The sequence below is a fragment of the Orbicella franksi genome, chromosome 6 (genome assembly GCF_964199315.1).
Source record: "Orbicella franksi chromosome 6, jaOrbFran1.1, whole genome shotgun sequence".
NCBI lineage: Eukaryota > Metazoa > Cnidaria > Anthozoa > Scleractinia > Merulinidae > Orbicella > Orbicella franksi.
The window spans coordinates 8,286,441-8,308,469 of record NC_138150.1 but is presented as its reverse complement, the minus strand read 5'-3'; the positions used below and the strand labels follow the sequence as shown (position 1 = coordinate 8,308,469).

Genomic DNA, 22,029 nt, shown 5'->3' with positions numbered 1-22,029 from the left:
AAACTCTATCCATTTTGTGAACGAAAAACTGTATGCGTGACTTATGCGGAATTATTGTCAAGGAAAGTTTAATCATATTTCAATGAACAATTTTTTCTTCTCGATATTATTTAAAACTTTTGACTCAGGATTTACGTTTATATTTATGACAACTGAAATTTCTAACTAAAGGTTTTTATCGGTTGTTGTGCAGACCCTAATAATGAAACATGAAAAATAAGATTAAAAAAAAAAACCAAAATGATGCTATATGTGACTTTTTTTTCTCTTTCCGGTGCATAGCATATAAAATTGTGATGACAAGATGTACTGATCTATAAATTCTGTGAGAAAGTTGGTAGAGAGGACTGTAGGACCAATTTAAGGTAAATATACATTCTTAAATGTGTTCTAGCCACGAGTATTATATTATTGATTATCATGTGCGTTGTGGATTTTATAGAAGTATCATTCTTTGTTAAATGTATGCACGAGAGAGTTAAACGGCCGAGCTTATTGCACTGAGGTAACTTGGCCGAATAGTCTTTTTTTGCACATGATTTTAGGACGTTAAGGGCTTAAGTAACGTTGTCGCAAATTTATCCAGAGTTTAAGGTGGGGTCCATATTTCTAACGTTTGCAGTTTCAATGGCTTCACATGTCAATGCTTGTTCTTGTTCTCGTGGATAGGTTGCTTTCATTCATGGGACCAGTTTACTTTTTCGTGATATTGTACTAGGGCCACGGCTGTACAAATACCTTCAAGTTTCAGGTTATTGATTTTAAGCAAGCTAAGTAAGTTAATGGTATTTTGATTCTATATCTTTCTTTTTTGCTATCTTGACAGTTTGAAATTTCATATAATTTCCGCAAGAACGGTTTATATATGTAGACGTTTGATGATCGATGGCTAGCATTTCTTTTCTGGTTTGCGGGACAGAGTATTCCCTGTTGTTACTTGTTATCAGTGGTCTGTCGAGTCTTCCAGCTGCCTGGTGTCAGTATTGTAACACTGTAAATGGTACGTTTATCAGAATTCCAGTAATATCGAGAAAGAAGAAGAATGCAATTACATATCTAAGGGCATGCCTTGGGAGGGAGTTGCAAAGAAGGAGGAAGGAACGATATTGGGTTCCAAGGCATTCATTGGCCATTTCTTTGACTGATACTTGTCAAAACTCGCCAAGTTTAAAATTGGAATTACATGTACCTAGTGTCAGTTATGCCCAGAAGCTGTTTGTGGTTAAATCGTGATAAATCCCAGCCCCTCGGCTCAGCCATAATGCTTAATCCGTTTCGCGAAAAAAGAGCCGAGAGAGAACTAAGCAACGGGCAAGGCTTAAACCGAGAGAGAAAACCAGACTCCGGCAGATTTTGACCTAAGTTAGCCTGCGTATGTATTTTCCTTCAGCTGAACCTAAGATTAAAATCTCCTCGACTCCGTCATCGAGCAAACTGGCGATTGGCACAACCATTAATTTGACTTGTACTGCGTGGCAGACTGATGACATGGCAAAGAGTCCAAAGACAAAACCACATATAATTGAATGGTTTGATCCTCAAGATAAACGAGTCGGAGATAAATGCTACGCTGGATCTCCAGCAGCCTCACGAATGAGGTGCACATTAATGGTTGGTGCGCTGACGGACGAAAAACTTGGTAACTACACCTGTAGAGCAAGAAATGGTTACGGTCACTGCAGCACCAAAAGATTTGAAATCAAGCTCTGGGGTAAGTAAGAAATGTTTCCTATTAGATGAGAGTGATTAAAATACACTGTAAAGTGTAATCATTGATAACGTCATGTTGGCTGTTATGAATAAGAGCTCCACTGAAAAAGAAGGTCCACGTCATCCAAAGGTTTGACATCATACTTGATGGTGTTATAAGCAAACGGCTGAAATGTTAAGGGCTGAGATGAACTGAAACTCTTCACAGAGATATAAAACAAAACTTTCAAAAATTCGCCTTCAAAAAGTGAAACCGAAACTTGCCATACGTTATGGAAAGTAAACATTACCACACTAATTTTAAAACTGAATGGTTTTTCAGACGTTTAAAAATAACTGAAAATTACCAAACAGTCGTAAACAGTTGTGGAAACTAAAACATCCACCGAGCCGCGAAAAAAACTGAAAGCTTAGTCAGATTCAAAAGCCCCCATCTCACAAACGGAACCCCTTACTCAGACAAGACGCAAAATGTACAAGGATAGAAAAAACTCGAGGTACGTCAACGAAACATATCAAGATCTTTACAGAATGTGTGAATTTGACAGCAGTCGAGTTGGTAACAGTGTTAAAATGGGAAAATAAGGAGAGCATATCCCTGTACCTCACGAAGGTAGTTTGAAATACATTTATAGTCTGTGCCGTCCTATTTTTAATTCGTTCCCATGATTCAAAGGTCTCCCTTAACAATACATGACTACTGAAGTGATCACTGAAGTACATGACTTCAGTAACTTACCAATCAGTTGTCAACACCAAAATACCATGTAGTTTGAAACAGGATTAACAACAGATTTGAAATATAATTCATCCGAAAAAGCCCATGTGTGAAGGATTATGCTCTCTTCCTCATTTTCTCTGGATACATCAACATGTACAGTCATGATGTTCTTCCTGAGTGTCGTTGGTACCACTTGACCTAAATAACGCCACACAATTCGAACCTCTCTCTCACAAGCAAAAATAAAAAGAACGAGCTAACAATAATAGCAATATTTCTAGATCATGATATTAAAAAGAAAAGCTTCTTAACCGTTGGAAATGTTTTGCACAGTGTGAAATCATACAAATATATATATATTTTTCCAGCTCCCGAGGTAACTGTTCACTGTGAAAACCAATACATGACTGTCGTGGTAGCAAAAGCACTTCTTCCCGGGGTTGACCGCAGACATCTCCGACTCCGGAATTCCTCCTGTTCGGCGGCAGAGTCAACCACTCATTTTTCACTTACAACACCGCTTGATGGTTGTCTCACATCAGCCAGTGAATCTCCCACTTCTTTAATATACTCTAACAAAGTCCTTGAAATCCCGTCATAGTCATAAATGGGGCTGTAACGCGCAAAAAGCAGGTGCAGATTCCATTCAGTTGCCAGTACTCCAAGTCTGGCATGGTGTCCTCATCTGGTTGGAAACCTGAAAGTAACGCTGTCGACTTTAACGTTGAAGGTCGAGGGAATTTCACCATCACCTTGAATATGTTTCCGAACAGGGACTTTGCAACTCCTTACTCTCACAAGGACATGCCAGTTGCGGCAGAACTCCAACAGCCCCTGTTCTTTGAGGTGTCTGTATTAACTGGTGACAGTCAGTTGTCAATCGCCGCTCATCGCTGTTATGCCACGCCAACACAACATCACAGTGGTTCTGTAGAATACAATTTCATTCAAAACGGGTAAGCAAAGTATATTGGGACATCATTCCAAAAGGCGTTATCATGGTTGCCCAACTAGACACAAAATGCGCTTTGCCGCTGAAAAACAAAAAATATAAAGTAACATTTTCTTCGACCTCAAGTCAAGCGCTTTCATATCCAATCTTGGAATAAGTGCACACATCATGTTTTTCTTAGGCCAGATCAGAGTTTAATTGTTCTCGTTATTATTATTCTGACGTTCTACGCTTTCCATGTCTCCTACTTTCGTTATTTGTTTGTTAGCTCCTCAGTCATCTTTGTGGGCGTTGCAAGGGTTTCTGTCTAAACCTCAAAATGTCAATGTTGTTGAGGGAAGGGAAATCGAAATTCATTCAAATTTCACAGGACGACTCTATTTTTGCCTTTACCTTCATTTGTCCCAGTCGAATTTTATGTTTGTGCTCGTTCAGACATGATTCGTAAGAAGTGGTCAGAAGCGGTCGAAGGTCCCATGCGCGCCTTGGGCATGTTTAGTACCCAAACGGTTAGCTTAGTAATTCACAATTTCGAAAAGATTTTTCTTTCTTAAAGTTTGGTTCCGGCAACCATGAAATACATATTCAGGAAGTTATATTCATAATAAGGCTAGCTTCTCTTGCAGGCAAGATGAACCAAATCCTGCTCCGCTATCTGCCACCCAAGAGGGCAAGATAGAACTATCCTGCTCGCTCGGGATTAATTGTCCCTTATTACCCACTAGAAAATAGTGTTCTTTCTGCCATTTGAAATAGCCCTTCGGTGAATAAATTGGCTCGGTCAAGATGGCTCGACATTGGTCTCTATTTTTTCGCTGCTGTTTTGATTCGTCTTTATGTCTCGGGTTTGCCTGTCAGACCATAAACTCGCGAAAAGGAACTTGGCCAAATATCACCCATTTACAACGAACAAGCTCAATAAGTAGCCCATAAATGTTATTACCAACAGATGCCCAGCTGATGAAAGTACCGCTTTCCTATCCACCAACTCGGAAAGTGCCCAGCGGTTCACAACTACTGCATTTCAGTTTACTGGCAATCACCCTTTTGTCTTCATACACTGTCACGTGGTAATCTGTGACAGGAATGACTCCTTGTCTGAGTGCAGGAAGACATGCCCATCATCGAATGGTAGACTTAGAAAGCGTGAAGTTCATGATGAATTGATTGATGGGTACTCACTTGGACAGGGTCCTGTCCATTTGGTGCGCAGGAAGCGAGATTTGGACAGAGCTGAATCGTGTACATGTAACAAGAATGGTTAGTACATTTCGCACAAGTCGGTTTGCGAAGCGATTTATATCCCTCATACATGGTGCAAATTCACACCAACAAAAACGAATTCATCCAGTTATTCCGGTCGTATTTTCGTGTTAAATCACAGTTTGAAAGCGTTACCAAATAAACAAGTAGCCTGATGGTTGCTTGTAGTATCACATGATGGGATATCAAGTGATGTATTCTGCCATCTTGCATGTGCAATCTTGGATTGTATTTTCTGTGTACTTTCTGTGAAAACCAAAACTCGATGATCCCAAAATAACACCAAGGTGATAGGTAGAGTGAGTTAAAAGTGTTAAGCTACAAAAGAAAATAATAACAAAACATAGATTAAATAGATAAAAGCACGACACTATACCCAGTGAAGTTGACAAAACGCACTGTTCCATAATTATTGTTTTATTGCCAACTCTACTTAGCAATTGACGCGCTAATATTCCATAATTCATGCAAGCACAACAGCAAAACAACAACAACAGCGTTAACATAATTATTTTGTTCTTTTTCTATTTTCAGGCTCTGGCTTAGCAGTCGGTATCATGGGTCTGGCCCTTGTATGTGCCGTTTGCCTCATCGCAACCGTTTTGATGTTTACCAGAAAATATCGGCACGAGCAACATGCTGATTCAAGGTCTTTGGCAATGCCATGAAAATCACAACCATTATTCAGATCTAGCCGTTTTACTGTTAGGCGCAGCTTTACTGATATTGAAATACACATTTTAGTAGGTTTTTGTACAAATTTTAAATTTTTAGAATTGATTTTAAGACTTTTAGATTTCTATTGTTGTTCAGTAATTGTTTTGCACAGTACTTTTGAATATATTTTATTTAAGAGTTAAGTGTGTACTTGTATACGTGGTGCTTCTTAATTAACGTGCTTTTTACATAAACATCTTTACGGTGTTATTAAAATTATAAATACATATAGATAACTAAATAAATTACAATGTTTATAGAGGAAGCCACATCAGCCTTGGCTGGGTTTCATGCAGGTTCTCTATCCTGGTCCAATTGGAATCTGGAGATGTGGTTTTTGTGGAGGGAAGAGAACCGGAATAACCAGAGCTCGAGAAGAAACCTCGGACCAAGGCGAAAAGCAACGTTAACAACAAACTCAACGCACATGTGACACCGGGCCAGAGGCCCGTTTCCCGAAGGTCCTGAAAAGTTTTCGCACTCGGAAAGCCGTAGCACAAAACAGTCTCAAATCTTATGATTACAGAGCTGTTTTATTTACATATCCCTAATATGACCAGAAGTTCCCGTCATACAAGAAGTTTAAAGGAGCATACACCTTTTGTTTTTTGATACAGATAAAGTAAAAATAGCTTGCGGGCCCGAAAAGTCTCTGGGGGTTTCGAGAAACAGGCCCCAGGGTAGAACGCGGGCCACATTGGTGGGAGGCGAGCGCTCTTACCCCTGCACCATCCCTACTCCTCAAATGTATTTCTACTAAAGCGAGACCAAGTGGAGTAGGGCGAATCCTGTCATGGTATCGGCTTACCTCAGTTAATACGAGGAGGTACCTAGACCTGGTCTCTAGCTGGGTCTTTTATTTCTCGGACTACTGTCTTGCACAATCATGGTCTCACTTCCACTGCTTCTTCTTCCAGTTCTACTGACAAATGCACAAGCACTTGAAAAGCATATCGGTAGCTTTGCGTGGGTCACATGGGATGACTGTCCTTAGAGGATTCATTAAACATCCTTTTAGAATACTATACTAACCCAAACACTTTCGCGAGACTTTAAGAAGCGAACAACAGAGTTCTTGAGGCAGTCAATAGGAACTAAAGTTTAGAGAACAAGGCTAAACAGGTTCCCTGACCAAGGCCAGTAAACGAACCCAAACATGACCATGGATGGGACATTGTTCGGAGCTTAATAAGGTTGCTGACTACTGTTTTGATGGATTATAACAACCCAACTTCTAACTCTTTTGAAAAATTTTCCAAGACGTTTTTCCTTTCTCTGTTTACTGTTTACTTAAGTCGAATGGCCAAAAGGAACGACCGAGTACCTAAAGAAGAGACTGGGCAATAGTAGGTTAAATCACGTTTTTCTGAAAATCTACCCGTATGACCCCACCTCAAAATTTCAGGAATACGAAACTGACTCTGATTTAACATTCATACTCATATAGCTCATATAGCGCTGTCTGTGCTAACAGCGAGTTGCTAGAGCTGCGTTGAAAAGAGTAGCTCAATTGATAAGACTATTCTGTGCTATTAACCGTACCATTGAAACAACAAGATACGACAACCATATTAATTACAGACTGAAATACAAGCAAATATAACATTCTCCGGGGGTTGGATACCCCAGCTCGCGCAACAAAAAATTTATAAAGGCTAGCAAAAACATAGACTAAGAAAAAAAAATAAAATGCAAAAATTCAAGCAATACAAGGCAAGCCGAGCGCGTATCAGCCTAAGGTAGGCAACATGATACTTCGGCAAGACCGGCATCGCACATTAAGTGCTAACCCTTGGTATACAACTATTACCACGCTCAAAACTCGCAAGACTGTAACAACGCACACAAGCCATACCGTCCGGTAACCGAAGCAAACGTATGCCACACACCAGCCGACTGATTAACTGCAGGCAAATGCTCAACAAAACAAGCAAACTGTAAAGCCTAGAAAAGGTAAATACAAAAACAAACAGACAAACAAAAACTGACAGGTCAGCAACGCTAACCTGAAATCTATACGTAAGGCCAGCATGCTGAATTTTGGGCAACCAAAAAAAACCGAGGGCTTGCCGCTCTAAAAAAACCTTTTGGCCAGGACCAGGGATAATCATATCAGATCTTCTGGGCAAGCGTACGATATCCACAACAAATGAAGCAAATCTGGAATGGCGAGGCTTGAAAAACGGCCAGAAAAAAGCCGACGGCCATTCAGGAACGATGGGTGTGCCGATCGCGCGGCATGCACGCGCGTGTCTAATAACATCCACAATAATAGACACTAGTGGACAGAACCAACTGTTTTCACCACGCCAATACTGAGACAAACCATCTGAAGATGAAAGAAGAGTGCTTCGAAGGCGTAAAATAGCAATGCTAACACTTGGTTTCATTCTTCTTCTTGGTATTGGAGGAGTTGTAATTTACCTCGTTACAAGAGAACTCTATAACAGAGAACAATACTATTACAGCGGAGCAGTGAGTGAAAATAACACGGGATTTGCATCAGGAAACACAAGCGTAAAGGAACCTACCACAATCTTGGGCTCTTTCAACACCATACAGCCTTCCTCTGGTTAGTAAAAGATTTTTTTCCTTTTTTCGGTTTTTTCGAATTGAATTATCTACAGCTTCTGCAATTATCTCATTACGTAAATAAAAGTGGAACTTCAAACTACTGCTAAAAAGTATCGAAATTATGTATTAATGTTTTCTCTTCATTTTTAACGACGGTAGAACAGGAATTGCAAGACTAGTAGCAAAAAGAAAGCTGAAACAAACCTACAGCCTTAATTTATGAAAAAATAAGTTATATTCATATGATAACAACAGGAATATTATAGGAAAAAAACACATATATACGGTCTATGTAAAGGGAAATAGTTACTGGCTAGCAGTTAATTGCGGACCATTGTTAATCATTGATTGCTTAACAGCCATGATCATTTTTTTTCATTCCACGACGGAAGTCGTGATAGATTCTCGTATTTCCTAACTATTTGGTCAGGAATGGTTTTGTCTCCTCGCTTCTTTTCGGAATTATGCAAATAACTGAGAAACGAAAAAAATAAGACGGTAAAATTTGACTTTTTAAGAATCGTCTGAAAAATGATCACGTGGCAAAACCGGTTGCTAAGGAAGAGGTTAGACCGTTAGCCACGAAGGAAACCGACGTGTCATTTGACAGCAACTCCACAAGTATATCTGTCAGTTATAATTTAAGTCTCGATTAAAAAGGAACGTGCTGGAAGATTGAAAGATCGTGCGTAAGATTTGGTAATAAAGCTGGTCTGCCTCTGTACAATGGTTTTTAAATTGTAGCTCAATTTGATTAAGGTGGCTCCATAGGGTAATCATTTATGGCGTTGAGCGCGCAAGTGTTCTGTTTTGAATGCCGTTTTTGCATTCGTATTTACACCCAGTCCTCTCAAACTAATTACATGTAATAAGCAATGATTAAGTAGTGTTTTACTATCATCTCTGTTAAAATTATTGGTTTTAGTCTTGAATTAGAAATACCCAAACAAATATGTTTTTTCTATTTTCCTTTTTTTTTTTTTTTTTTTTTTTTACTTTTCTATGGCTTTACTTGCGATTTCCTTGAAATTCCTTCGGTAAAATCTTCCAAAATTTTCACAGCATATCTCCTCCTGCGGAACACAAATTTTAAACACGAAAAAAGTAGGGTTTGTAGAGGCAGGTTTTTCGAGTTTTTCAAATTTACGTCTTTTACCGCTGCGAAAAAACTGGTCTTATAGATTTCCCTGAAAACATGACGAGCTCTGACTAATGTAAAATATTTACTACCAATCTGCCAAGTTTTACGAAATTTCATAAATGATATGACGTTGGTTTAAGGTTCCATCAGTGAAGGACAACTTTGTCGAATAATTAATGGACAAAATGACGCAGTTAGTGACGGCGTTGCTTTTATGATATTCCTGAGATTTGTTTGTAGCGTTACTTTGGATACATTCATCGGTAGTTTGTGAGAAAATTTTACCCCATCAGAAATTTTATGCAGAAGTGAAAAGCTTACAGCGAAATTTAGCAGCGGTAAAATGGCAGAAATGGTCAGGACTAAGTAGACTGATCGTTTCGACATTCACCATGCAACCCTTGCGAACTATAAAGGTCATATGTTTTCCATATGATTAAAGCCTTTGTGTTTTTCCCTTGTAGAATCCATTAAGAAACAACTTTCCTGGCATTCAGTTCACACAACAGTTCGTCGTCTATCAGAGGAAACAACATCCGTTGCCTGGACGTTAACACCAACAACAGTAATTCAGTCTTCAGATCTGGTGACGCGTTATGAAACAAAAAATTGTAATCCAGCAAAATCAACTTTCGCCCCGCCAAAGTTATCAAGTCCAACATCGACAACGTCACAATGGTTATCAAGACAGGACTCTACTAAGTTGTACACCACCTCCGAGCCAATAACGCATACGCCTAAATCTAGTGAAAGGAAGATTACAACTTCGTTTTACCTGGTCCATGGAACAAGTTCTTGGAATGATGATGATACTACTGAAAGGAAGACATCTTCAGAAAGTGGTTTTCTTACTCCAGTGTCGTCCTTGAACATCATTAGATCCACTGGGTACTTTACTGAAAGCAAAGCTAAGTCACCTGGTCTTCAGAACCCTAGTTATAGTACGTCGTCCCTGCCTACTAAGAAAAAGTCAACAACTGGAACCTTAACTTCAACAGCTCAGGATATTAGAACCTTGGTATCTGGAGTAACATCGCCTGGAAGTACAAATGTTTGGTCTTCTATCTCAACTGCAATCAGAAATTCGTCAAAGTTAAATAACTCTAAATCAACGGGATTGGGTGTCGACTTACTAATAACAACGAAGGAACGTGATCGTTCAAAGTTAGGTCCGACAAGTTCGTCCGCTGTCACGTACCGTTGGGGTTCTGAAACAGTTAATCTAACAATAGGAGGATCAGATATTTCTGCAAGTAGACTTTCACCCATCACAAATTCCAACCTGTCTTCCTCGTTGCCTTACAAGCTGTCAGAATCAACCAACGTCGTAAACTCTTCGGAGGGAAGCTTACCGGGAAACACTTTTAGTAACGAGTGGGTGTCCTCGCAGTCGATCTCGCCAATAACGCTAGATGGACAGTACAGCACCACGGTTAAAGAAACCAGCAGCTTAATGAAATCTTCTTTTTCTGATCAAAGCAGAAGCACATGGTCGATGCTATTTTCTCATACTCCCGCTGTCGGTTTCAGTATTCATGAGTCGGTGTCGTCTTTCAGAAAAGTCCACGAGACCAGCCAATCCGCACGGCTCGGTGAACTGATTTCCACAGAGAGTAAGCTGGTTAGTTCTGGATCTTTAAGGGACGATTTCACGCCTGTTGTAATGACACCATTTACTTCTTTGTCTCTATTTGCCATTCAAGGATCTAGTGCAGTTGAAAAAGTCCTCACACCTACAAAAGCCACGTCACTTTCAGTCACACAAAGAACTAATCCTAGTCCTCGAAGTACCAACCAAGTAGTTTCGGAAACAGAAAAAGACAGTCTTGCTATTTCCACATCGCTACGGTACACTCGTCATTATGGCACCTCAACAGCTGAAGATATCACCTCACTGAAAACTTTTACATTATTCTCAAGTCTTCTGCAAACAAGCCCATCAATAAGTCAGCCGCAATCTGTTATAAACGCAACATCATTTGGCGGTGCTGTGATACTAAATTCAAACTACGGCAAAAAATCATCGCTATTGGGTTCATCACCTGGTGAATTGACCTCTCTACCCGTTGCTATGGTTTCGTCACACAGCTCCGTCTCGTCACATACTACCTATGACTACCTGCCAACATTTGCATCAGAGGCGACCACCAACGGATTTTCATCTTGGATTGCTACCCATAATATTGCAAGTCACATCCCTTCATCAAATTCCAAGTCGGCCTTAGCCTCTAGAAAAATGAGCACACAACAATGGCATGCTGGACGTTCGACTGATTCGGTTCAACACCTGAATCCAAAGAGTAGCGTAAAAGAACGTCTGGCGACTAATCTCACGATTCAAACTACGAAACGCGCGCACGCCAATCAGCAGACATTGCATAAGCGTACAAGTGATGCCCTAGCAGTATCAACAATTACAATCAGTCCTATCAGCACACCTATTTCTTCAAAGCAATCTACTGCATTGTCCAAAGGTCTCCAGTCAATTGCAAAATCCTTATCAGCTGGTCAGCTAACACCTAGCGGAATGTCTTCTCATTCCGAGAATACCCGGATATCGACTGTTACTTCTTCCGGGGAACATCTTACGTCTAGCAATCCCCATGAAACATCTCAGCACCAGACCTGGTATACAACCTTGACTGACACTCTGGAGATTTCAACAATCACACGTTCAGCAATCACCCCAGTCATCTCAGATAGTAGAGGAATATCAACAGCTGAACCAGCTTCAAGGACAACGATTTCACAGTTAGATAATTCTAGGGTCTCGAGCAGCATCTCCTCCACACTGCGTCCTAGCTCTGGGGAAAGTCTAAACGTCAGTCTATCAACCAAGAAAGCCTATTCCGTTTCTTCCATGAAACTTTATAACACACTGGTTAATGGCTCAAGTGATTGGTTCATACCAATAAATGCAACTGTAAAGCAGAGCTCCATTGCCACAATGTCACCATCAATACAATCAACGATATTCTCGCTAAACAAGTCATCTGCAAGTCGTATCATTACCCTAGCGTCCAGCAATATATCTTTATACTTGCACAATATAACTTACTCACAGTACGCCTTGACAATGGAGACTGTAAGGATCTTTCCAAGTCCGACCTATACTTCTGCAACGCCGATAAAACCTTTGAAGACTACAGATTCTCACTCTTTCAGTGCTGTGCTGACCAATATCAGACCAACTTCGAACTCCACCGCGCGGTTTAAGATCATGGACGGTTCCTTGGTCATAAGGAACAGAAAATTTCACGAAGACCTGTCCAATCCAAACACGACGATGTTCAAAACCCTTGCGTATGAAGTGGAGGAAATAATTATGAACATTGTCTCCTTAGATGCTGAAGTAACTTCTTTCAGGAATGGAAGCATTATCGCAAGCTTTTACTTACTAGTGGCGTACAGCTCTCCATTCAGCGACCGCTATTATGCCCAGATGTTGAGCGAAGCTAATGAAACTCTATGGCGTGGTTACCAAGTGGAGAACATTACTGTCACCTTGAGAGCTGATGCGCGACGTTCAGCAGCGCGATTTCAAGATGATGGGGGCTTATCAAAAGCTGCCGTCGCTGCAATCTTCACGGTGTTTTCTGTTTTACTGATAGCAGTTGGATGCTTTGGAGTTTACATTTGCAAAAAGAAAGGATTATGCAAACAATCAAGAGTTAAACCTGCCGAGTAAGTAAAAACAAAATATGTTGATTTGGAACATCGTTATTGTTGTTACAGTCGTTGTTGCTGTTTTCCCTGTTGTTTTTCTTATTACGGCCACAGCTGTTGTTTGTGTCATTGTTTTTACACTGAACATTGGATGGTCTTCTTTCAGTCCCCTTCCAATTTCTAGTGATTTCTACTATAAAGTAATTATACAATGACATAATTTCTGTGGTTTCTTTAGCGTTTTCTTTAATTTCCTCGCCATATTTATAACATGTATTCATTCGTGGTTATTTTATTTTCGACTTTAAGTTCCCCCATCCCACCATCGGAGCTTGAGAAAATTCAGCCAGTTCACCGTGGTACTTGGGTAATGAACGACGAGCCATTCTTAAAAGTTGACGTACCTAAAGACCCCAACTACAGAAGTACCTCCTTCCACGAAACATTAAACATGAGAGTTATGGAAAGAAACATCAAACAGACAGGTTGTGACCATGATTAGCTACGAAAATCTACTAGGAGTCCCTTTGAGCCAGAATACGCCAATAGCGAAGCGGATAGCGATTTAGGGACTATGAGTGCTCTTCCGTCGGCCTCAAGAAGCGTGTCGAGCACGATGATGGAAGTTGATTACGTAGATCGTCCAATCAGTGGATCCTCAAGAAATACTTACTTAAACAGAGCGTCAGATTCGACTCATTCTGAAGATGAGTGCTAAGGCGTCAAGAATGTACCATACTGTAAATATTTAAATGTAATTAAGACGGATTGCGCTCAAAAGTTTTTGAGCAATATGTGCAAAAATTATTTTTTTAAAAAATCTACTCACAGCATGGTAACATTTTGAATACGATTTAAAACATCTCACTGTAATTAATTTCAACTAACGCTAAACGTACGTTTTAATTAAAATATGAATAACTTTAAGTTCAATTTTCTCTCGCGGGGTCACCTCGCGAGTTTAAGTCTCGATAAGCTTCTCTTACCATTATTCAAAGTACCATGCCATGAGGTTTTTTGGTAACTTTATTTTTGCCATGGCTCGAATGTTCTGCGGAAATCATCTTAATTTTACCACTGTTTTTCGAATGCTAAGTCGGAAAAGTGTAACTTTTAAAGATGAATTTGTTTGCAAACAAGGTTGATTCAGTTTCACCCTAAAATATTTGACTGTTATAATCACATGGAAATAATTAAATTTAGTTCATTAGGATCATTATTTAAAATGAATTCACTCTCTTCGATGTGATTATCACAGTGTTATCTTTAGCTTGAAATAGATCTACAGATGCAGAATTGCATCTCAGTGCAACGCTGACACCGATCAGTTGGTTGGTTGTTTTAGTTATTTATTTATTTATTTATTTATTTATTTATTTATATATTTTATAATCAACTTTTATGATTTAATTGGTGAGATGTCTTAATGATTTTACCAACTTGATAGATATAGATGTAAATGTAGAAATAAAGCACTGGTTGGAATGCTAGGCATTTTGAACTTTTCTTCAGCCCATTATCGTGCGACTATTGGTTTTGCTACCGATTGCACTGAGTGGCAACGAAGTGGTTTTGAAGCTTCCCTTACCACTGGCCTATTGATTGTGCTAGAAAACACATAGTTTAATTTTAATAGGTCTTAAGAGATTTAATTGAAATTAAATCATTGAAATTAAATCATGCCTTTTTACTGACCCATGACGGGACGCACGGCGCTTCTACTGTAAGTGCCGTAGAGAAATGGTAGGAAATTTTCCTAGCATTCCTTACATACTCTCACTAGGGGTCTCCGTCTTGCGGCCAGGGATGGCGTCATAATCTGTTTCAGTGACATGTCGATGATATTAAATTAAAAAATTAACCAGAAAGGGCCGATGGAATATGACACAAGCTTTAAAATGGTAAAACAAACCCCGCAAAATTTTCATCAAGTAACAAGAAGGTACTAACAGGACCTTTTCTTCAAATTGAAATTACTAAAATTGACAACTTTGCACCATTTTTAACATGAACGCATAAAAAGAACGTTTAGTCATATTAAAATTAAAAACTCGACCAGAGCAGTTAAATATTTATAAGGCAGACTAACGTAGCAGTGCATCATAAACAGAAGAATTTCTAAACGATTTACAAGACTCAGTGTTTTTACGAATTGCACCCACAGCCTTTGGGGAATACAGCCCTGTTCTCATAGCTAAAGCTATTTTTGTAATAGTCTGTGCGTGGTAATGGAACATTGAGTTTATTCACAGAGTCCCTTAGGTCATATGCGATTTCTCGTCTTTCAAATTTAGAACTGAGGTAGTTGGAGCCAACCAGTGCAGAGACCTGTAAACCATCGTAGCTCTTTGAATACAAATGTATTTCACTTGTGGAAATCTATCGATTTGCACAGTACTTGGGTTAGATATTCTTTCCCATGTCAATTTTCTTTTTTCCCGCATGTTTTCGCACGTTAGGCGAGTCGGCACACTCGCTTTTAGATGTGGGGATCCCAAAATCTGCTTGCCTTGCTTTTTAAAGATGTTAGATTTACCCTATTCCAAGTCTCCAACGTATATTTCAAATGTGGAAGTCTATCGTTTTGAAAAGTGCTTGGGTGGATATTTTTAACGATGTCAATTTACTTTTCCCTTGTCTTTTCTCGCGAGTTTAGCTATGCAGCACACTCGAACTTTTGGTCTCGGGATCTTAAACTAAGCTCAGTGCGCTTTTTAAAGATGCTAGTTTTGGCCCTCTCTTAAATTTACACGTGATTTTTTACTTGTGGGAGTCTTTAGATTTGGAAACTGCTTGGGTGAGATTTTCTCGCCCATATCAAATTTCTTTTCTCTCGTAAGTTCTCGTGCGTTTAGAGATGCGCCACACTTTCGTTTTTGGTGTGGGGATCCCAAGGTATGCTTACGGGGCTCTTTAAAAATGCTAGATTTGCCCATCCCCATAATCTACACAGGCGCATTTCACTTGTGGGAGTCTGTCGCTTTGGACAATGCTTAAGATGGAGATTGTCGCCCATTTATATTTTTTATTCTCGTGTTTTTTCGCGCGTTTAGCGATGCGGCACACTCGGGTTTTTGGTGTGGAGATCTCAAACTATGTTTACGGGGCTCTTTACAAATGCTAGTTTTGGCCGTTCACCAAATCTACACAAACGTATTTCACTTTGGAAGTCTATCGATTTGCACAGTGCTTAGGTCGGTGATTCTCGCCCTTATCAACTTTCTTTTCCCTGGTAAGTATTCCATCGTTTAGAGATGCGCCACACTTGCGTTTTTGGTGCGGGGTTCCCAACCAGTCTTTCCCTAACTTTTTAAAGATGCAACTTTTAGCCCTCCCCTAAATCTACACACGTGTATTTAACTCGTGGAAGTCTATCGATTTAAACAGTGTTTGGGTTGGAGATTCTCGCCCATATCAACTTTCTTTTTTCTAGTAAGTTCTCACGCGTTAAGAAATGCGCCCCACTCGCGGTTTTGGTTTCAGGATCTCAAACTGTGCTTACTGGACTTTTTAAAAATGCTAGATTTAGCCCTTTTCCAAATCTACACAGGTGTATTTCACTTGTGGTAGTCTGTCCCTTTGGACAATGCTTCGGTTAGATATTCTCGCCCATTTATATCTTTTTGTGCCGCGTGTTTTCGCAAGCTTAGAGATGCGCCGCACTCGCGGTTTTGGTGTGAGCATCTCAGAGTATGCTTACTGGACTTTTTGAAGATGCTAGAGTTGTCCCTTTCTCAAATCTACAGACGTGTATTTCACTTGTGAAAGTCTATCGATTGGGACGGTATTTAGGTTGGAAATTGTCGCCCATATCAACTTTCTTTTCTCTTGTAAGTTCTCGTGCGTTTAGAGATGCGCCACACTTGCGTTTTAGGTGCGGGGATCCCAACCAATGCTTCCCTAACTTTTTAAAGATTCTACTTTTAGCCCTACCCCAAATCTACAGACGTGTGTTTCACTTGTGGAAGTCTATTGATTTGGAGAGTACTTGGGTAAGAGATTCTTGCCTATATCAATCCTCTTCTCGCTAGTAAGTTCTCGCGCGTTTAGAGATGCGCCACACTCGCATTTTTGGTATCAGGATCTTTAACTAAGTTTACTGGACCTTTTAAAGACGCTAGATTTGACATTTGCTCAAATCTACAAACGGTTATTTTACTTGTGGAAGTATGTCGCTTTTAACAATGCCTGGGCTATAGATTTTCGCGTATTCATATCTTTTTTTTTACTTTCGTGTTTTCGCGTGTTTAGCAATGCGGCAAACTCTCGTTTTCGCTTACAGGGTGCTTTAAAATTGCTAGTTTTGGCCCTTCCTCAAATATACACAAACGTATTATACTTCTGGAATCTCTCAATTTGGTCAGTGCTTAGGTTGAAGATTCTCGCCCATATCAACTTTCTTTTCTCTCGTAAGTTCTCGCCTGTTTAAGTGATGCGCCACATTCGCGTTTTAGGTGCAGGGATTCCAACCACTGCATACCTAACTTTTCAAAGATGCTACTTTTAGCCCTCCCTTAAATGTACAAACGTGTATTTCACTTGTGAAAGTCTATTGATTTGCACAGTACTTGGGTAAGAGATTCTCGCCTATATCAACTTTCTTTTCTCTAGTAAGTTCTTGCGCGTTGATAAATACGCCACCCTCGCATTTTAGGTGCGGGGATCCAGACGAATGCTTACCTAACTTTTTAAAGATGCTACTTTTAGCCCTCCCCAAAATCTACACACTTGTATTTCACGTGTGAAAGTCTCTCGAGTTGGACAGTGTTTAAGTGAACGATTCTCGCCCGTATCAACTATCTTTTCTCTTGTAAGTTCTCGCACGTTTAGAGATGCGCCACACTCGCGTTTAAGGTGCAGAAATCCCAACCAATACTTCCTTAACTTTTTAAAGACGCTAGTTTTAGACCTCCCCCAAATCCACAAACGTGTATTTAACTTGTTGAGGTCTATCGATTTGGACAGTGCTTGGGTGAAAGATTCTCACCCACATCAACTTTCTTTCCTCTAGTAGGTTCTCGCGCGTTTAGAGATGCGCCACACTCGGGATTTTGGTGTCGGGATCTTAAACTATGCTTACTGGACTTTTTAAAGATCCTAGATTTGGCCCTTTCTCAAATCTACACACGTGAATTTCACTTGTGGAAGTTTATCGATTTGGACAGTGCTGAGGTTAGAGATTCTCGCCCATATCAACTTTCTTTTCTTCCGTAAGTTCTAGTGCGTTTAGGGGCGGGGAGGCAAATCAATGCTTACCTAACTTTTTAAAGATGCTACTTTTAGCCCTACCCCAAATCTACACAAGTGTAGTTTACTTGTAAAAGTCTATCGATTTGGACAGTGTTTAAGTGAACGATTCTCGCCCGTATCGACTTTCTCTTCTCTCGTAAGTTATTGCGCGTTTAGAGATGCGCCAACTCGCGTTTTAGGTGCGGGGATCCTAAGCAATGCTCACGTAACTTTTTAAAGATGCTACCTTTAGCCCTCTCCCAAATCTACACACGTATATCTTACTTGTGGAAGTCTATCGATTTGGAAAGTGCTTGGGTTGCAGATTCTCGGCACTATCAACTTTCTTTTCTTTCATAAGTTTTCGTCCGTTTAGAGATGCGCCACCTTCGCGTTTTAGGTGCGGAGATCCTAACCAGGACTTACCTAATATTTTAAGGATGCAACTTTTATCCCTCCGTTCAATGTAGACACATGTATTTCACTTGTGGAAGATTATCAATGCTTGGGTAAAAGATTCTCGTAAATATAAACTTTCTTCTCTCTTGTAAGTTCTCGCGCGTTTAGAGATGCGTTACACTCGCGGTTTTGGTGTAGGCATCTTAAAAACTATAATGGCAGGACTTCTTGAAGTAGCTAGAGTTGGCCCTTTCTCAAATTTACACACGTGTATTTCACTTGCGGAAGTCTATCGATTTGGACAGTGTTTAGGCTGGAGATTCTCGACCATATAAACTTTCTTTTCTCTCGTAAGTTCTCGCACGTTTAGTGATGTGCCACACTTGCTAGCACAAATCTAGCTTCTATAAAAAGTCCAGTAAGCATAGTTTGAGATCCCAAAACCAAAACCGTTAGTGGGGCGCATTTTTTTTTACGCGTGGGAACTTACAAGGGAAAAAAAAGTTGATATAGGCGAGAATCTTTCACCCAAGCACTATCCAAATCGATAGACTTCCACAAGTAAAATACACTAGTGTAGTTTTGCAAGAGGGCTAAAAGTTGCACCGTTAAAAGATTAGGCTGAGCATCAGTTGGGATTCCCGCTTTTAAAACGCGAGTGTGGCGGATCTCTAAACTCGCAAGAGCTTACGAGAGAAAAGAAAGTTGATAGGGCCGAGAATCTCTCACCCAAGCAGTGTCCAAATCGATAGACTTCCACAAGTGAAATACACGTGTGTAGATTTGGGAGAGAGCTAAAAGTAACATGTTTAAATAGTTAGGTAAACATTGGTTAGGTTCCCGCACCTAAATCGCGGGTGTGGCGCATCTCTAAACGCGCGAGAACTTACGGGAGTAAAGAAACTTGATGTGGGCGAGAATCTCCAACGCAAACACTGTCGAAATCGATAGACTTCCACAGTTGAAATACACATGTGTTGATTTGTGAGAGGGTTAAATGTAGCATCTTTAAATAGTTAGGTAAGCACTAGTTGGGATCCCGGCACCTTAAACGCGAGTGTGGCGCATTTCTAAACGCGCGAGAACTTACCAGAGAAAGAAAGTCGATATGGCCGAGAATTTCCAACCTAAGCACTGTCGAAATCGATAGACTTCCACAAATGAAATACACGTGTATAGATTTGAGGGAAGGGCTAAAAGTAACCTCTTTAGAAAGTTAAGTAAGCATTGGTTAAGATCTCTGTACCTAAAAAGCGAGGGTGGCGCATCTTTAAACGCGCGAGAACTTACGGGAGAAAAGAAGGTTGATATGGGCGAGAATCTCAAACCCAAGCTTTGCCCAAAACGATAGACTTCCACAAGTGAAATACACGTGTGTAGATTTGGGAGTGGTCTAAAAGTAGCATATTTAAAAAGTTAGGTAAGCACTGGTTGGGATTCCCGCACCTAAAACAGGAATGTGGCGCATTTCTAAACGCGCGAGAACTTACCAGAGAAAAGACAGTTAATGTGGGCGAGAATCTCCAACCCAAACACTGTCGAAATCGATAGACTTCCACAGGTGAAATGCACGTGTGTTGATTTGAGAGAGGGCTAAATGTAGCATCTTTAAACAGTTAGGTAAGCCCTAGTCGGGAGCCCCGCACCTTAAACGCGAGTGTGGCGCATTTTTAAACGCGCGAGAACTTACCAGAGAAAGAAAGTTGATATGGGAGAGAATCTCCAATCTAAGCACTGTCCAAATCGATAAACTTCCACGAGTGAAATACACGTGTGTAGATTTGGTGGAGGGTTAACAGTTGCATCTTTGAAAAGTTAGGGAAGCACTAGTTGGGATCCTCACACCTAAAGCGCGAGTGTGGCGCATCACTAAACGCGCGAGAACTTACGAGAGAAAAGAAAGTTGATATAGACAAGAATGTCGAACCCAAACAGTGTTCAAATCGATAGTTTTCTACAAGTGAAATACACGTGTGTAGATTTGAGGGAAGGTTAAAAGTAGCATCTTTAAAAAGTTAGGTAAGCATTGCTTGCGATCCTTTCACCTAAAAAGCGAGTGTGGTGCATTTCTAAACGCGCGAGAACTTACGAGAGAAAAGAAAGTTGATATGGGGGAGAATCTCCAACCCAAGCACTGTCCAAATCGATAGACTTCCGCAAAAGCAATACACGTGTGTGGATTTGGGGGAGGGCTAGAAGTAGCATGTTTAAATAGTTAGGTAAACATTGGTTAGGTTCCCGAACCTAAAACGCGAGTGTGGCGCATCTCTAAAACCCGCGAGAACTTACGGAGAAAAGAAAGTTGATAGGGGCGAGAATCTCTCACCCAGGCACTGTCCAAATCGAAAGACTTCCGCAAGTGAAATACACGCGTGTAGATTTGGGGGAGGGCTAAAAGTAACATCCTTAAAAAGTTATTTAAGCATGAGTGAGAATCTCTCTCCCCATGAGGGAACGCAAATAACTTTTACTGTAGGTATCTCTTCCTGGTGTTTTTTTTTTTTTTTCTTTTAATTCTATGAGAACAGGGCTGTATTCCTCTAAGGCTGTGGGTGTAATTCGTAAGAACACTGAGGTCTTATAAATCGTTTAGAAATTCTTCGATCCCGTTCAAATTTATGTTGCTAGCAGACGGGTGGGCACTTTATATGTAGACTGTGATGTAAGATACATCAAAGTATTTTTACTGTTCATGATGCACTGCTACGTTAGTCTGCTGTATAAATATTTAACTGCTCTGGTCGAGTTTTCAATTTTAATATGTCTAAACGTTCTTTTTATGGGTTCCTGTTGAAAATTATGCAAAGTTGTCAATTTTAGTAATTTCAATTTGAAGAAAAGGTCCTGTTAGTACCTTCTTGTTACTTGATGAAAATTTTGCGGGGTTTGTTTTACCAAGGCGGTTCATGACGCATCCTGGAATAAGCTATACCTGCCCTAGTTGAATCGTCATCAGTTTATCGTACGTTATTCAGGTTATTGATTGGAAAACTGATTATACTTTTGAACCTTAGTTGCTCTATTTTCAGGGGATGGGGGGTGGGCTCAGTTCTTTCAGAGGTCGTTATTACGATTCGTTGCGTGTACGAGCCGTTGGCAAAGCGATTGGCCAAGCGATTGGTAGCCGTGCATGGTCACCTAAAGCACTGACAATCGATCTTAGCTTCATGCACTAAGTCAGTCTGCTCGCGTTTTTTTTTTTTTTTTTTTTGCCCTCGGCTGTGTAATTGTGCGATACTTTCTACACAATAACTTCAATTGCCGAGCATGATAATACTGCACGTGGCTCCCACTGCCAACGACATACTCAGACAAGTATTCCAGGTCATCTGGGTTTTTATTCCTCAAGATCTGTGTCAGACTGAATAATTAAACGCTCCTTTACGCCCAGACAAGAATCTTGATGCAAGCTCAGAGTTTAATGTGATAGCTTTCATTGGGTAAACAAGACATTTACGTCTGCTCTACGCGTTCAACATCTATTCGTAGGCACTTTGGTATCTTTAAGTTTAGTTCGTGGATCTGAACTTGGTTAAGGGGGAAAAGCAGGGGAAGGTTCATGTTGTGTAATTCGTTCATCATTGCTGGATTACTTGATTTATTGGCATTCCCCGGTTTTGCTCGCTCACGTTTTTTTCCTGCCCAAGTCTTTCTTCA

General features: G+C 40.3%; 1 protein-coding gene and 1 pseudogene across 2 annotated transcripts; both read left to right on the top strand.

Moving 5' to 3' along the window:
• Window positions 1-490: 490 nt before the first annotated feature.
• LOC145491125 (ZP domain-containing protein-like) lies at window positions 491-5,377 on the top strand (annotated as a pseudogene). Its single transcript, XR_014049774.1, has 4 exons — window positions 491-1,711; window positions 2,800-3,387; window positions 4,333-4,643; window positions 5,181-5,377. The product of XR_014049774.1 is annotated as a ZP domain-containing protein-like (transcript).
• Window positions 5,378-7,694: 2,317 nt separating this feature from the next.
• LOC145491113 (uncharacterized) lies at window positions 7,695-13,894 on the top strand. Its single transcript, XM_081470256.1, has 3 exons — window positions 7,695-7,935; window positions 9,543-12,762; window positions 13,054-13,894. The coding sequence occupies exons 1-3, from the start codon at window positions 7,734-7,736 to the stop codon at window positions 13,244-13,246; spliced, it is 3,615 nt and encodes a 1,204-aa protein (XP_081326382.1). The 5' UTR covers window positions 7,695-7,733; the 3' UTR covers window positions 13,247-13,894.
• Window positions 13,895-22,029: the final 8,135 nt, after the last annotated feature.